We start from the raw sequence: 17,123 nt of genomic DNA on the forward strand, positions 1-17,123 counted from the left end.
TTTAAATCCAGACTATTTACTTTCACATGATATGTGTTTTCTGTTATACTTTGGTGCATCTCTACATGGTTATGGCAAACTATCTTTCATTTCACTATTATGAAATAGACTGTTATACAAGTCTCTTTGTTCTACTTCTGATTATTTTTACTACATCCTAGTATATAGACTATAACTATATATACTAAAATATGTATTACAGATACAAATGTATAAACATTTGGTAGATATATATTTTGTTATCAAATAGAGTCTTTTCTTTACTATTCACTTATTATCATTTATTCACTTTTTCCTATATTCAGTGAAGTTTTGTTGAGTGCCAATTACATCCCAGGTACTGTGCTTGTATTTTGAGACTTCACCAGCAATCAAGACAGACATACTCTCTGCCTTCATGGAGCTTTCAGCCTAGGACGGGTGATGGATATTATACAATTATATGCTTAACTCTTTAATTATAGTCACAAATGCTTTGAGAGAAAAATACAGCATTTCATGAGCATGGGCACCCCATTTCGTTTAGAGGTTCAGAAGTGGTTTCCCTGAGTTTTAGTTGTATGAAAATTTATAGTTATAGGCATTAAGATTATAACGGTAGGGATACCTGGATGGCTCAGTGGTTGAACGTTTGCTTTTGGCTCAGGGCGTGATCCCAGAGTCCTGGGATTGAGTCCTGCATCAGGCAACCCACAGGGAACCTGATTCTCCCTCTGTCTGTGTCTCTGCCTCTCTCTGTGTGTCTCTCATGAATAAGTAAGTAAAATCTTTTAAAAAATATTATAAGGGTAAATGCACATATACGTATGCACATATGTACACTGACAATATCCTACTTAGGAATACTTAAGAATGACTTGGCTGTAAATAATTATGAGTGTCAGGAAGCCCATGTTCCAAGGATCTCTTGTTCTTGTGGGAAATTACCCTTTAATCTCCAGGTTAGAATATCTGAAGTGATAGCTCTAAAGAAGTACTTTCTCTTTTGGAGATGAAGAGATGTGACTTCCTTTAACACATACAGAAACAAGAGTGAAGAGATGTAACAGGGGTCTTCCCTCTCACATCCTCATTATGAAGATAGACTCCTAGATGCCTGCCAGTGTGGAGTAGGGGTTAAAGTATATTCCTGATCCTAAGGTTCCTCTCCCCTCAGAAACAGTTTTCTAAATCCTGAAAGCCCAGAGTCACTACCCTTGACCAAAGGTCACTGCTTGTTGAATGAGTACATTTTGAGGTATGGATCTCATGAGTTAGTTTAGTCCTCAACTTCAAGTACCCAACTTTTTATGGTCAGACATGAAAGATTAAACACCATTTACAATATGGCTTCCATGGAAAACTGTATTCTATATTAGAAGCATTATTCGTGCTTCAAAATAACTTTTTGGAACACCAGTTCTAAGTTGGAGATCTGTCATCAAACCCTGTTATTCCTGTAGTTGGAAGCTTCTGTCTATCTTCTAATGATCAAAATTGACCACTTTAGGTGGGACAATGATTTTGTCCCTGCTGTTGGGAAATTAATCATGATCTGAACCTAGTTAATAATATTTGTTTTCCTTGCCATATCTTAGTCTTATAACTCTTTGGCAATAGAATTAATTCTTAAAGTAGCATGAACGAACACACTGTTTTTGAAACTAGTACTCATCTTCTGTTTTCTTCCTCTGGTATTGCAGTATGTTAGAAAACTCTTCTAAGTCAATGACTGAGTGATGGGTACAGAATCAACCAATTATTTGACTTGATTTTACATCTTCCTCTTGCCAGAATTTATATCAGATTGTTCTATGTTTACTTAAAGTGTTGAAAATTCTTGAGGACACACAAAGCTCTTCACTGCCCAATTTTGGGGTATTTTAGTATTGGTTATGCCAACTTATATTTTTGGAAATTGGTAGTAAACCTATGCATATGTGCCTGGTACAAGAAGGTGTTCAATAAGTATTTTTTAATGAGTGACTATAAACCATGTTTTGTGTGCATATATATGTATGCATATGTGTGTATTTGCATATATATGTACACATACCAACTCGTATATATGTTGTTAAACTGTGTTTCTACTAGATTTAGTTTTCCTATTTTTACCATTTCCGTAACTTGTACCCATAGTTAAGATTTCATAGTGTTTTGTGTTCCTTAGACTTTTGCATCTCATTTACCTCTACTTTTTCCCACTAAAAATGAAATGTTTTGATAAAATATATTGTATGATATTCTACACATTTGTTTTAAAAAAAATAAACCTTAGAAAGTATAACTTTTGTGAACCTTTTGTGACAATTAAGACTGCATCTATGACTTGAACTTCTTCATTTTACAATTGCATTCATTTGTGTGGGTGATTGATATTTCTGGTGAGTGTAAAATATGCATGCAATGTGTTATTCCAGCATTATTCCTCCAGGAAACTTTCAACCTTAATATTAGTGTGTATAATTTTTAATATGCAAAAATTTACTTAATGAGATATTGGTGAGAGTGAGTGTGTGTGCATTAAATAATGTTCTTTTATTTGTCTTGGAATTCGGGCAATGGAAGTGAAGTTGATATTGTACCCATGTTCTTCTTGTCATATGTGTTGGCATAGATTTTTGGTTTGTTGAGAATAGATATTTTAATTTATTTGCTTAATTTTTAGGAGTTTAGGCATATAACTCAAAATCCCTTGAGAAATGACAGGAAGATTTTCTTTTCACATCAAATCTTCATTAATAACATTTTTTAAACAGTGGTAAAATCACTCTGTAAAATGTTAGAATTTTCACATACTGAAAGCAAATTTTACCAAAGCAATTCATTTGAGCAAATTCCAGGAAAACATTTTTTCTCAGTTATGTTCAGGTTATTTTCCAAATTACAAAAATAGGACTTTCCTCAAATTCTGAATTCTAATCATCTTGAGAAAAATATATTTGAAACCTAAATTCAGAACACACTTTCTTGTTAGCAAGAAAGTCATGCCAAATATAATCGTAGTTAAAATCTTGTGGAAGGCAGATGGCTGCTCTAAGACAGATTTTTCAGTTTGGATTTTAAATTTGAGCATGATGTTTGCTTTCTTTCTGGAAATACTGGAAAGTTTGCTTTGTTTCATCTGCTACATGAATTGATGACTGCAAAAAAAGTACAGGCTGACAAACACTGAATAATTAGAATTTGTTAATTTTTCTTAGAGACCCATTTATTTCAGAATGTCTAAAATAACATGAGGCAAATGTCTTCTGTCTTATATTGCGTGTGCTGTTATTTTCTCCTACTTTCTTCAGACATCTCGTGGGGAATTTGACTCCAGTGAATTTGAAGTTAGGAGACGTTATCAAGATTTCCTTTGGTTGAAAGGAAAACTTGAAGAAGCACACCCTACTCTGATTATTCCAGTAAGTGTACTTTTTTTTTTCGTAAAGTGGCTGCCATTTTGTCTTGTGAATCATTAGAATGCCTAACACCTAATGTCAGACCTTTAAAATCAGTGTAACTCATTGATCTTAGAAACATTTGCTCTTAAACATTCAATCTATGTACAGATTTGTTTTTCTAAACTATTCTAATATGTTAAGATTTTGCAGGTTTTGGTTCTGGCATTGTGAATCTTGAAGAATTACTTTTATAAGAAACGATCACATGTTCGAATAGCCTTCCAAAAAAGAAGAGTATAGAATTCCTTATAATCGCATGCCACATGATGCTCAGTTAACCTTTTAAAATTTTTTTGCTTCAGCCATTGCCTGAGAAGTTTATTGTGAAAGGAATGGTGGAACGCTTTAATGATGACTTCATTGAGACACGCAGGAAGGCATTGCATAAATTCCTGAACCGAATTGCTGATCATCCAACTTTAACATTTAATGAAGACTTCAAAGTGTTTCTTACTGCACAAGCTTGGGTAAAGAATTTTGATTTACACTCATGTAATCCTTTAGTGTCTTTATGTATAGTAGGTTGTATGCTTCCTCTTATTTACCTTTATAAATCAGGCAGCAGCATCCCTGAATTACAATGGAATATCAGACACTGGAGAGATATCCTTCAGATTTAACCCTGTGTCAAGTCGACATGTAAACATCACACACATCTTCTATCTTCCTCGCATACACATACTCATATTTCTCTTGGTAGCCAAATTTTTTTTTATGGTCAGGATACCCCTTGCATATATAGCTAATACTGAATAGGAAAATAGGGCAAATGGTCAATATTAAGTAATTGCTGACCAATATTGGGTTTTCTATCTCTCAGTTCTTGCCAAAGTGATATATGCTAGAATGTAGTTCATCTCAGTCTTGACAGATAGCACTGCCATTTGGAAGCCCTTTGAGACTTACGTGAAATGAATTTGTGGCCTGACTCCAGAACCTTAGAAGTTGTCAGAAACATTCTCTGTAGTCACATCTGCGGTAATAGCTTGCCATTTGTGACTTGTGCTTTTTGATAATGTTTACTCTATCAAGTGATCCTTTAGCATTCCTGGATAGATGTATGTGTTACCTGGTCAAAGGTGACATCTGTTGTTATATGCACAAAAAATCATACTGGAGATAAACAAGTTTACTTTATTATTTTGTGTAAGGCCTTCAGAAAGAAAATCTGGATAAAGATAGTATTTAATATTTGGGAAAATAATACATAATACTATTTTTATCTGTAGATTTGGTAGTCAGCATTATTATTTATAGATTTTTTTTTTCTTGTGGGTAACCTTTTATTTGGTCAACGGTTATTTGATCCTAAACCTATGTTTCAACAAGTGTTATAACCATCACCAGAATCCCTTGGCCTTCTTGGTGTTCTTTTTTAATATGCCATACTTCTAAAGGATTACTTTTGTGTGATGTATCCTTTTATTTCAGTTCTTCTATTTAGCAAGTTGGTAGCCCTCCCTCTCAGGTTAACTATGAAACAGCACTCACTACATATATTCTTAAAAATCTTTCTCTACAGGCAGCCAGCCAGTAGAGGTAGTGTCACAGTTTACCCACTTCAGTTGATTAAAGAGCTGTGCTCAGGGAGTATATACTTACAAACTACTGTAGAAACATTATGAAGACAAAGCTAGTTAGTGCTTAGCAGTGAAGCCTCTGGAGTCAGACTGAATCTTATCTACCACTTAATTGCTCTTGGACTTTGAGCAAGCTCCTTAACCTTCCTATGCTTGTGTTTTCTTCTGTAAAATGAGGATAATAATAGAACCTACCTGATAGTGTTTATTGTGAGTTACATATTAGAAAGTTGGAGTATAGTACCTGGAAGATACTAAGCTCTCAGTATATGTTAGCTATTATTATAACTGAAGAATTAATGAAATTTTCCTTTTTTTTTTTTTTTTTTTTTTTAGGGTGTAGTTTAGACCCTGAGAAATCTTCTCTCAATCATTTTCCCATTAAATCCCTGTTATAAAATATAGATTGCATCTCATATTATCCTCTTATCTTCTCCAATATCTCCTTAAGCATGATCTCCTCTGTTAAACCTTGTTCTTTAAAAGATCCATGTTGAGAGGAAACATGTATACATGTTTGACACGAGTACTTTGAAAAAGAATATTATCAAGAAGACGCACTTAGAGAAAGAACTGTACCCTAATATAACTCACCTGCTTCAAACTACATAAAGTATATGAAACATTTTTATAATCTTTATCCTTCCAATTGGATTTCCTTTTGTTGGGAATATTGGAATATTTGCTTTGCCACAAATATTTCATTTGTTTGTCTGTCTGTTTGTTTCTAGGAACTCTCTTCGCACAAGAAGCAAGGGCCTGGATTACTCAGCAGGATGGGGCAGACAGTCAGAGCTGTTGCAATGTCAATGAGAGGGGTGAAAAGCCGCCCAGAGGAGTTCATGGAAATGAATAACTTTATTGAAATATTTAGCCAGAAAATAAATTTGATAGATAAAATATCTCAGAGAATTTACAAGGAAGAAAGGGGTATGTAGAATTACTGGAATGTGATTACAAAGTTGTTCAATTTCTGATGGTTCTTCACATTTGCTAGTGTAGTAAAGCAATGTTAAGTTAGTATTTCTTTTTGGTTCTTTCTCTGATTTGGTTCTTTCTCAGAGATTTCTGTGTCTCTGCTTACTACCCACATCTGTTCTTGCATCCCATTTACTTTATCTATTAGAGCCCTTAGCATATTAATCATTGTTGCTTTAGATTCTGGGTCTGATCATTTCAAGGTCCCTGCCATGTCTGATTATGATGCTTGCTCTGTCTCTTTAAATTATCTTTTTTGCTTTATATTATGCCTTGTGATTTTTTCCTAATAGTCAGACATGATCCCGGGTAAAAGGAACTGCTATTAACCTGCCTTTAGTAACGTGGTAAGATACTGCAGAGGAGAAAGACTCTATAGTTTTAAATACAGAAAAAATTGTTACACCTGAACGGTTCTATAATTTTGTGATTAAGTCTTAATCTTTTAGTGAGCCAGTGCCTCTGGAATGTGAACTGCACAAGAGTTTCTCAGTTTTTCCCTCCCTACTTAGTTGGGACAGAATGGCCAGAGTGGACTAGAGTTGAGTATTTCCCTTGCTCCAGGTCAGGTAGGCTCTGATGATCCCTGAGCAGGTTATGCTCTGGTTAACTAGTTTTCTCTGAGGGCAGGCCTTTGTTAAGAAGAATGGAGTCCAAAAATAAATAAATTAATAGATAGATAAATGAATAAAGTGCAAATATAAATAAATAAATAATAAAAATAAAAGAAAAAATAAATACAAGAAAAAAAAAAGAAGAACAGAGTGCTCTGGCTATTTAAAGATGGTTCATTTCCCTCTGCAAGAAGCAGGAGTAATTTTTATTCAGTATTTACTGTGGGACCTAGTTGAGCTCCTCGGAGTAAATCTCAACAATATTGTGGAGGGGGCCTCCCCATGACTGGGTCCTCCTGAAGTTTATAACTCTTAAAGATGTCCACACTGAGCCTCCAGCAGTTCCTCAATTACAGTTCCAGTCTCCCTACCCCAGCAGTGGGTGGCTAGAGGTGGTTTCTTTTGGTCTTTAGCATATACCCGGTAACCCACGACTCCTTGTTTTCATCTGTCTTTCCAATCTTGAGAGCAGTGGTTTGTCTTGTGGCCTTTTCTGTCTTAGAGAAGCAAGAGAAGTTATTTATTTTTCAGTCTATTCAGCATTTTCCTTGTTAACATTGAGCAGTGACTTCTGAGCTCATTACATGAGGAACCACATAACATCAAGTTAGAATTTCACCTTCAAGTACGGCTTTTGACCAGACCTATTGAGAAAATTTTTTATTTCTATATGATTTTTTCTTTTTTTTTTTTTTTCTATATGATTTTGAAGGTAGTTTTATGGTCAGTCCCATTTGCTTTAGTTAATCACTAGCTCTTCTTGTTCTCACTTAAATAACTATTAGTGGCAACTCAAGCCCTGAGCTTCAGATTTTGAGAAGAGTTGTATAAAGTTGGTCTCAAATGTATAACATGGATCATAGCCTAAAATCAAAGAAGTGGGGGTGTCTGGGTGGCTTAGTGGGTTAAGCATCTGCCTTTGGCTCAGGTCGTGATCCCAGGGTCCTGGGATCAAGCCCCACTTTGGGCTCCCTGATTCGGGCTCCCTGATTTGGGCTCCCTGCTCAGCGGGGAGTCTGCTTCTCTCTCTCCCTCCACCTCCTCTCCCTTCTTCCTCCCTCCCCACTTGTGCTCTCTTGCTCTCTGGTGTTCTCTCTCTCTCAAATAAATAAAAATCTAAAAAAAAAAAAAAAAATCAAGTGATGTTTTAGAAAATAGGGTTTCCACATTTTCTGGTAATATTTTTGGACCCAGTACTCTGCATTAGGCCTGTCCTAGCATGGCAGAGAGATTTATATACTGGAAATTAGGTCCCTCTTCCTATTTTTATTTTTAGTCACCATTTCCTTTTTCAGTTTTCTTTTTTTTTTTTTTTTTTGGTTTATAAGTTACATTTTATTCCATGATGATTTTTTTCTGATTCCATAATGACTTTTTGGTAATTTTCTAATTGCATTTAACTACTTAAAAATAAGTGGCTAAGTCAAGTCAATTTATTTATTACCTTCTATTATAAATTGGTTTGAGAGATGAACTACTTTAAGTATCTACATTGATGGCTTATTTTTTAGTTTTTTTGATCCCCCATTAAACAGTAAATTCCATCAGGACCAAAAGGGAAAAGATTTGTTTTATTTCTAGTATCTTCATGTAGTTCACACATAGTAGGTACTCAACTAAAACCTGTTCAATGTTGAAAAAAATCAATGAGTTAGCATATCATTTGGTGGTAGGAAAATTTGCTTTATCAAGAATCAATTGGTTATTTAAAAAACAGAAGAAATTGTTATAGCTGAGTGTACATTTCCATTTATCTCTTTTTTCCCGTGCATTGATACTTGATGATGTCATTGTGGTAACTAAATGTAGTTTAATAATTTTTTTAAGACTTCGTGGTCTGTCCTTGTTATTTACCATTTGTCTTTTTCTTAATCTCAAGAGGCTAATTGTTTTAACTGGGTTCCATGATTCCAATTCTGTTAAGTATATTCTTGATGCCTAGTTAAGTGGGATAGCAAGTCAGAGAAGCCCCTGGAAACTCTTGAGAGGAGTTTTGTAGAATATCAATATGCTGCTTCATATTTGCTGGTGCGAGGGAACAATTTTTATTTATTTTTTTTAGGGAACAGTTTTTAAATCATTGGTATACTCTAAAGTTTCTGAATTGTTCAGAGGGAAAACTGGATTTTATGGTAGACTTTATAAATTTGAGTTCTAATTTTCAGGGAGTGATTGCCACTGACCCAAACTTGAGGGATTTCTTAGTCTTTCCAATGTGAAGCCCACTTGTCAAATTCTATTCAAAATGATGAGTGTTGTCTTTTGTAGCCTTCAGAGCCTAAGCTATATAGGGCATTTTATTCATACTCAAATCATGAAACTTTGGTGATCATAGCTAGGGTTTCTCTTCTTAAAAATTTTTTATTCAAGTTTTGGGATGCCTGGCTGGCTCAGTTGGTTAAGTGTCTGCCTTCAGCTCAGGTCATGGTCTCAGGGCCAAATTATCCAGCTGGGTCTAGCTTCCTGCTCAGCAGGCAGTCTGCCTCACCCTCCCTCTCTGCCCCTCCCCCTTCTCGAAGTCACTCTCTCTCTCAAATAAATAAATAAAATCTTAAAAAAAAAATTATTCAAGTTTTTTCTTTGATCTTGTTTTATTTTGTGTTCCGTTTATTTGCCATATTTGTATTGAAAACATGCTGCGCTGCTTCTCTGTGCTGGAGGTTAAAGGAGGAATAGAATGGTACCTGTCCTTGAGCTCAGTGAGTCTAGTTGGGGAAACAGGTATATTAATAGATCACAGTGCAACTCATTAAGTGTTTGCTTACAAATGTGATCTGAGTGCTGTATAAGCACAGTGGAGAATTTTAGGGAAGCTCTCTCTATAAACATAAATGTTGCAGAGGTATACTGATACACACTGATGTACACAAAATTTGAGAAAAAGAGATAAAGGAGAACATTTTTCTTTGCCAGAAATATTAGTGTAGTATGGCCATTATTTAAAACAAAGGATAGGCCTAGATCAGGAGGGTGCAATTGCAAAGGCTCTAGTGGTCATGAGGCCTAATAACTTTATTCAGTGACAAGCTAATATTTTCATTATTTTTAAATTCTTAAAAATATTTTTCAGTTCACTTGATCAAACTTTTGATATTTTAATGATTTAATTCAGAGTAATATGACATATTTCATCTAATCCTAATGAGCAGTAAAATGATAAAATATAGGAAATTTCATTGTATTTAATGGATACTAGACAAAAAAAAAATCACTCACTGCTTATACATTCTCTACCATAAAAAGCTATCATTGAAAGATGATAATATAAAAGGAAAAATGTAAAAATACTCAGATTTTAAAATGGACTCCAAATTTTTGAATTAATGGCTTATCAAGCACTGAATAATCTTTTGTTGTTCATTCATTCTTTCACTAATTGAAAATATTTATTGAACACAGTATGTATCAGACTTTGAGATGAAAGAAAATAATGAGACTCAGCCCCTGTTTTAAGGAGCATATGGCCTAGGAACATAAGATTTATACAAGCAATTATGATAGAATGGGATATTACAAGCATAAAATTATGATAGGCTTTAATAGAAGTATAAAATTATGATCGGCTCATTGAGGACCAAGCATCTACGAATTTTCTGAAACAGAATCTGAAGGAATTTATTTGTGGCAGGATTTAAAAGTTTAGAAGTAGTTTGTCAGATGGTAGAAATGGCAGTGGGCAAGGCAAAGGGATATGTGTAATATTTGAGGAGAAATCATGAGATATTCATGAATGAGTAATTATTTTGGCTGAATTAAAATATCTTTGGGAGAGAATCTCAAGAGTTGGACCTGGAGAGACAATGTAGAAACTGATCATAGAGAACTTTCTAATTTCTAATTTCTAAAGTTACAGATGCTCATGAGCTGACAACCGTAGAAGCAAGAACAGATAGGTGGATGGATGGATGGATGGATGGATGGATGGATGGATGGATGGATGGATAGATGGATGGGTGGTTGGATAGATAGACATTAAGAAATATTAGATTTGGTGATCGAATGGCTCTGCAAAGTTTGTGTATAGGATGATAACCAGATTTTTTGCTTAGATCACTGGAAAAACTTACTGTTAAACTTACTGTTAGGATATGTATTCAAAAGAAGATGAGTTTGTTTAGGTAATACTGTCTATGAGACACTGAGGTGTAGTTTATTTGGTAGGCAGAGGCCCATGATAGATATGGTGGTCCTGTATAATTTATATTTCAATCCAGGATACTTTCAGAAATGAAAAGGGATGCTTTTACTGATTACTCTTGGACAATAGTCATTCGAGAACTGACCTTAGTAGATTAGAATGACTGTTCAATTTAATCAAAGATGATATCCATCTACTTATGTTCATTTAGAAGAACATAAGCACAGTGAGAAAAATAAGGTCTTTAATATAAGGATTTGTAAAACTTCTATAAATTGAAGAACTTAATTTTTGTTTTTAGAATATTCTGATGAAATGAAAGAATATGGCCCAATTCACGTTCTGTGGTCAGCATCAGAAGAAGATCTGGCTGATACTCTAAAGGGGGTTGCCAGCTGCATTGACCAATGTTGTAAGGCCACTGAGAAGCGGATGTCTGGACTCTCAGAGGCCCTGCTTCCTGTAGTACATGAGTATGTACTTTATAGTGAAATGTTAATGGTAAGAATGCCTCATTATACTTTTACCTTAGTCCCTGACCTGTTTATAAGTTTTACAAAGGCAGTTTCTATTTCTGTTTTTTTTTTCACCACTATTCTCCTGTCCTAGCAGAATGCTTTGCATACAGATGCTCCATAAATATTTGTTCACTATATAAATGAATTAATGAGTAGAAGAATATGTGAGTAAAAGACAAAGCAACAGTGACGTATAACACAGACATTTGAAACATCCTCAGTCAAGATTTACGAAGACAACATGATTCGTTTTTCTAAGCTTTTAAAATTGTATTTTAAAAATTTTTAGTGCTTTAGAAATTTCCTTTCATGAAAGAGTTGGTTACCTACTTCTAGGCACATTTGATTTAGCAATTTATTTAGTACCATGATGTACAAAGTACTTGAGAAGGATCTTGACGTTTGTTCTGTTTTCTGGGCGCTTCTAAAAAGAAATCCTTCAAGTTAAAATGTTTTTCTTTCACTATTTACAAAGGCTTTTATTCCTCTTATATCAAAGTTTTGCATTTAACCTCCTCAGTTCAAGTTAAGGTTTCCAGATATTTGGGATTTAGCAATGCTAACTGCAGAGCTAATGTTTTTCATCCAGTATTATCCTCTTCTCAGAGCAGCTAGCACAAACTGATGCCCTCAGGGTTCTGGTGTTGTAGCATGGCAGTGGGGGAAGGAGTCTGCTTACATTCAGAGAGAGTCCATTTCTTCTGCCGATTGTAATTGGAGCCGTGTCTGTTTTCCTGTACTCTTGGTTTAGACGGATTTCTTTTTTTTTAATTTTGCTTCTGTCTTGGTAAGGAAAACTCTCTTAGCCTTTCAGCATGAGGTCTGTCCCTTTTGTATTTATCACATATAGCCTTTTCTTTCCCAGTTATTCAATATTTTGTAGATATTTCAGGTTGCTGCTGTTACTTACCTTTATTGGGGTCTTCTATAAACAGAGCCTTCTTGCTTCACAGAGGCTTCTAGTGTTTCACGGTGGAGGAGTCTCCTTGTCTCCATCAATTTCCTTGGCTACATTTCATTGTTTTACTTCATTATTGATATCCTCCCCCCTCACCGTGTGGCTCTTCAAAGAGATCTGATTTGTATAATTAAAAATAGTATATTCTTCTCTCTTAAGGTGTGTTTTTCTCTTTATTACATCAAGATGAAAATTATGTAATTTAAGTCATGTGTCATTATACATATGGAAAAATTATAATTGCCACCAGAAAGAATTATTTTGTAGGTTCTCATTTGATTATATTATGTTGTAGACTCTTAGGGCATAAATAGTAGTATTTATATTGCACTTCTGGTTCTGCTTTATGTTGGAAGATTTTCTTTATATGTGAGCTAAAATAGTGAAATGTATGCCTTGACAAGATGATTAAATTTGTGTAATTTTACTAGTTGTCTTCTGAAGCCAGCTCTTACTTAAACTATTCTACTCACGTAAAGCATAATACTTCATATTTATGGAAATACACCTTAAATCAATGAGACACAATTGTAGTATTTGTCATTTGCGTTAGAGAAAGAAGGGGTCCATGATATTAATGGCAATGAAACATTGAAGTAAATGTAAAAGATCTGTGATAATTAGTTGAATTTTCTATTGAGTTCTTTGAAAATAGGAGAAATGTTCATCTCTTTTGAGTATTTTAAGAGTGATTCCACCAGGCACAAAACTAGACTGAGTAATTTTTAGGATGCTTTTTTTTATCTTAATGCCTCTCAGTTCCCGAATACTATAGCCATGTTATCTGGTCACCATTCAGCTGATTTATAGGTAGGTTCTTCCTTTCCTCTGAAAACCCCTCAAAGACCTGTGGCTCATTAAAGCTCTTTTATGTTCTTCACTTCTACTCTTTCTGGTTGAATTGTTTACTTACCTAGAACTTACCTTATTTTTTCCTTAACCTGTTGAGGCCACTTGTGTTCATTATCATGATTTTATTGTTTAAATTAGTATTGTGAAAACCAGTAGAAGATGTGTACATATAAAAAGAGTCCTTGTGTCTATGAAGCCTTGGTAGCAGGTCTTGGAAGAAAAGTGAGTCAGTAAGGGAAAAACATTGTAAAAGACTGGCAAACATTATAAAAGATAAAGGTGAATTCTGCATTCAGATTCCTTCACAGGGGTGTTTTAAAGTTTAAGGACACTGAAACATGAAATCATGGTTATTCAAGAAAACAAGATGGAACTCCTCTCAGAGAAGAGGCTATGATTTCTCCTCAAAAGCATGGCTAATTGATTAATATTGATATATTTTAAGCTAAAACAAAGTCTAAAATATGAGTACACACTTCACTTTTCTGATTCCCTGCTATAATTAACTCAATTAACCATGCCTTTAGAATTGGGTAACTGCCAGTTATTATAGATATTTTTAGGTGAGTGAGTGGCCTGTATGACCTCCCAACTGCAACCACTTTACACCCTACCATATATTTTCAGTGCTCTCACTGATTTTTTTTTGTTTATTTGTTTTGGTTTTGCTCTTTTTGAAGAACAATGTATGTCTAGAGTGCTCCATCAAGAGTTGTACATAAAATACCTAAACTAGTAAGATGTGCATCGGGAAAATGAATAAAAGATTTATGAAAAAAAAAAACTCTCTTAAATACTTGCTTTCAGTTTAGCTTTTAGAGATTAAAAAATTTCTTTAAGTCATTGTATCTCCCAAAGGACTGATGACTTGGGGAAGATAGGCTATTTATATTCTAAAATGTATATTTTTGTCATACAAATATTATTAAACCTAAGTACAACCCATTCCATCCTTGTGTTTTGATATGAAGGGTGTTATGAAAAGGAGAGACCAAATACAAGCAGAACTGGATTCCAAAGTGGAAGCTTTGACATATAAAAAGGCAGATACTGATCTGGTAAGTTTTTAAGTTTCTTGATATAATAATAGAGAATTCAGTCTGAAATTTTTATTAGCATGCTTATTTTTAAGGATTCAGCAAATGATACTAAACTGTCTTCTAAAAATCTATTAGACATTGAGTACCCAGTGAGTCTGCAAGCTTACCAGTGATACTTTTCTGCTTTCCTTCTTATATTGTTTCTTTTGATACGTAAAGTAGGAAGTATTTTTTTAATCAATTAATTATTTATTTATTTTAAAGATTTTATTTATTTATTCATGAGAGAGAGAAAGGCAGAGACACAGGCAGAGGGAGAAGCAGGCTCCATGCAGGGAGCCTGACGCGGAACTTGATCCCGGGACTCCAGGATCACACCCTGGACCAAAGGCAGGCACTAAACTGCTGAGCCACCCAGGAATCCCCGTAATTTTTTTTTTTTTTTTAATTAGAGTGTTAGAAGAAGGTATGGAAAGTACCTAGCATTGTTCCAGAAGGTTAGTAGATAAATCCACCTTTTGCTCATTTTATAAGGTGTTTATACAAAATAAGTCCATGTTTCTGTACACTTTTTTCTAATTCTTGTAAACACTTATAAAGGAAGTATCTTTGCTTTCAGGTTTCATCTTTCCTTGCAGTAGATTTTTATGGGAAATTTCAAACATAAAAAGTGATATGATGAATTCACTCATATAGCCATCGCTGGGCTTCATTAATTTCCAGCATTTTGACCACCTTTCTTCATCTGTCTCTCTCTTCACCTCTTTTTCCTGTAGAGTTCTTGTGTTAATTCCGGACATTATGGTATAACCCACAGTATTTTAGCATTTTATTATCTTTGCATATCTTCAGAGTACTGTTTTCAGCTTGGAGTTATTATTCTCAGTTTAATATTGAGAAAGAGGTTTTGAAGGTGGAGTAACTTGCTCAAGTTCATATAGTTCTTGAAGCAGAAGTAGGATAAGGGGTCATGGTATCAGTTGCCTTCCACAGACTGTGCCGCAAGTATCAAAATGGGAAAAATTGAGTATTACTTTGGTTAACTTCTGTTGATTTCTCTGTGATCTTTTTTTAATGTAAGGATTTGGTTTAGTACTGAGTACGATATTGAGTATGCTTATGGCAGGTGCCTGGGGAGTTCTTGAAACCCCCCATTAATCCTACTATTACAATCCCATCCTGGCTTGGGAACAGCCTCCGTCTTCCCTGCTTTAATTTTCTCCCAGGCTTTAATCATTTTCTAACTAGAGATATGATTTTGTACTTACTGCTTTTTTTTTGTACTATCTTTCTCTCTCTCCTGGTCCATAATCTAAGCACCTGAAGGGCAGGGATTTTTTTTTTTATTTGATTCCTGAAGTGTTTTTAGCCCCTAAAACAGTGCCTGATATATGGTAGCCACTCAATAAGTATTTAGTGAATAAATGAGTGTATGAAAATTGCAGTGATTGCTCTGATTCACAAAATCAAGGTGCATGGAAGGTGCATGGGCAGTGGTGGACTGCAGTAGATAGAATAGGAGAATGGCATCTGAGAGAGAAAATAATGGAAAATATAAAACCAGAGGAACTAATGCTCAGGGGGGAAATCATGTTTGATTTATCTTCATCTTACCTCAAGATGAAGAGTAAAAAGAGGAAACCCAGGGTTAACCTTTTCTTCACTATAAGGAATGTGTGTGTGTGTGTGTGTGTGTGTGTAAATTTGAAGAGTCACTTGGAAAGAACAAAAGAGAGTTAATGCATGTACAGAAATTATAATTGTATTTTTTAAACTGTGGTTCTTTTTATTTGTTAAGTAATTTTTAAAGATATTGAAATTAGCAATTAGATGAAATTTGCCCTTAACTAAATACTAGATAAAGTACAGTATTTTAAAGTTTCAAGAGAATAGTTAAATGGCTTAAAAACCAAGCATCTGTTCAGAATGGTTTATATTCATATTTTAAATTGAAAGGAAGAGTAATTGAGATTGTTCCAACCACAAAAATACAGGAAAAAATAGCTTGGGCCCAAATATGGCTAGGCTTTCCCAACTCAACTAAAAAAACACATTTTTTTTTTCATTTGACTTGCAAATATTTTGTCTTTTGCTCTATAAAAATTTCCTTGATATCTCATTATAACCTAATGATCCATCTGTATTTATGATTTCATTTTATGTGTATGTGTCATATCCACTATAAAGTATTTTTTACCTAGTTATCTGCTATGTTGTAAGATTGGAGAAATTTGAAACTTTAATTATCTGCATTATACTCTGTAAGATATTTTAAATTAAGATTTGAAACAGACACATTTAACAGACGTTGCAAATGTAGGTTTTTTGTGTATGTGGGGGTTTTTTTTTTTTTTGTTGTTTTTTTTTTTTTTTTTTTTGTTACCCATCAAAACAGATCCTTCCTAAAACATATAGGGACTAATTTAATGATTTATGAATGGTACCATTTACATTTTCAGGCAGTTTATGTGTTTACAGACCTCACTTTCAAATCCCTGTGTTATGATGATGTCTTTGGGAGAAACCTTCCAGGGTTACTCTCAAACTGAACCTGCCATGATTGGTCACAGAACAACCGGAGGGAAGTTGCTTAGAAATATGCAGGATAGGGTCACCATGGAAACGCGCCCTTGTGAGGTCCTTCTAAGGAGCCATCCTTTGCAGTCACCATGACGACCCTGGCAGAGAACTGAATATAGCAATCTAGCCTGGTTGTTTACCATGGCAACTCAAGCAGGGCCACTTTGGAGACAGCCCTGGGGCCATTTCTATGGAGACCTGCCGGGGCTGCCTTTAGAGGCTCCATCAAAGTCACCTTTGGGTGGGTTGCTATATGCAAACCCAGCAAAGCAACTCATAATGAAAAGGTCTGTGAGATGAAGCTTTACCAAGACAGGCAAAAACTAGGAGAGTTATAATTATTGGGTGGAGATTAGCAGAGATGTAACATTCCAGAGGTCCTTTCAGACAGATCAGGCAACCTTTATGTGGGCTCTGTGGTATACAAAAACAAGGTTCTG

The 17,123-nt window shown here is 34.7% G+C and overlaps 1 protein-coding gene across 8 annotated transcripts in view; it reads left to right on the forward strand.

Moving 5' to 3' along the window:
- SNX7 (sorting nexin 7) overlaps positions 1-17,123 on the forward strand; it is a 114,096-nt gene that overhangs the window by 25,810 nt on the left and 71,163 nt on the right. For 6 of the 8 annotated variants that reach the window (XR_012035145.1, XM_072834648.1, XM_072834649.1 and 3 more), the window contains exons 3-7: positions 3,276-3,386; positions 3,728-3,892; positions 5,737-5,935; positions 11,037-11,236; positions 14,035-14,121. Coding sequence is in view for 7 of the 8 variants with exons in the window: in XM_072834648.1 (XP_072690749.1) it covers positions 3,276-3,386; positions 3,728-3,892; positions 5,737-5,935; positions 11,037-11,236; positions 14,035-14,121 (762 nt within the window). In the remaining variant the exon portion in view is untranslated. The remainder of the gene's footprint in view (positions 1-3,275; positions 3,387-3,727; positions 3,893-5,736; positions 5,936-11,036; positions 11,237-14,034; positions 14,122-17,123) is intronic. The other 2 variants (XM_072834650.1, XM_072834655.1) reach the window with 1 other exon arrangement.

Source organism: Canis lupus, chromosome 8 (assembly GCF_048164855.1).
Source record: "Canis lupus baileyi chromosome 8, mCanLup2.hap1, whole genome shotgun sequence".
Classification (NCBI taxonomy): domain Eukaryota; kingdom Metazoa; phylum Chordata; class Mammalia; order Carnivora; family Canidae; genus Canis; species Canis lupus.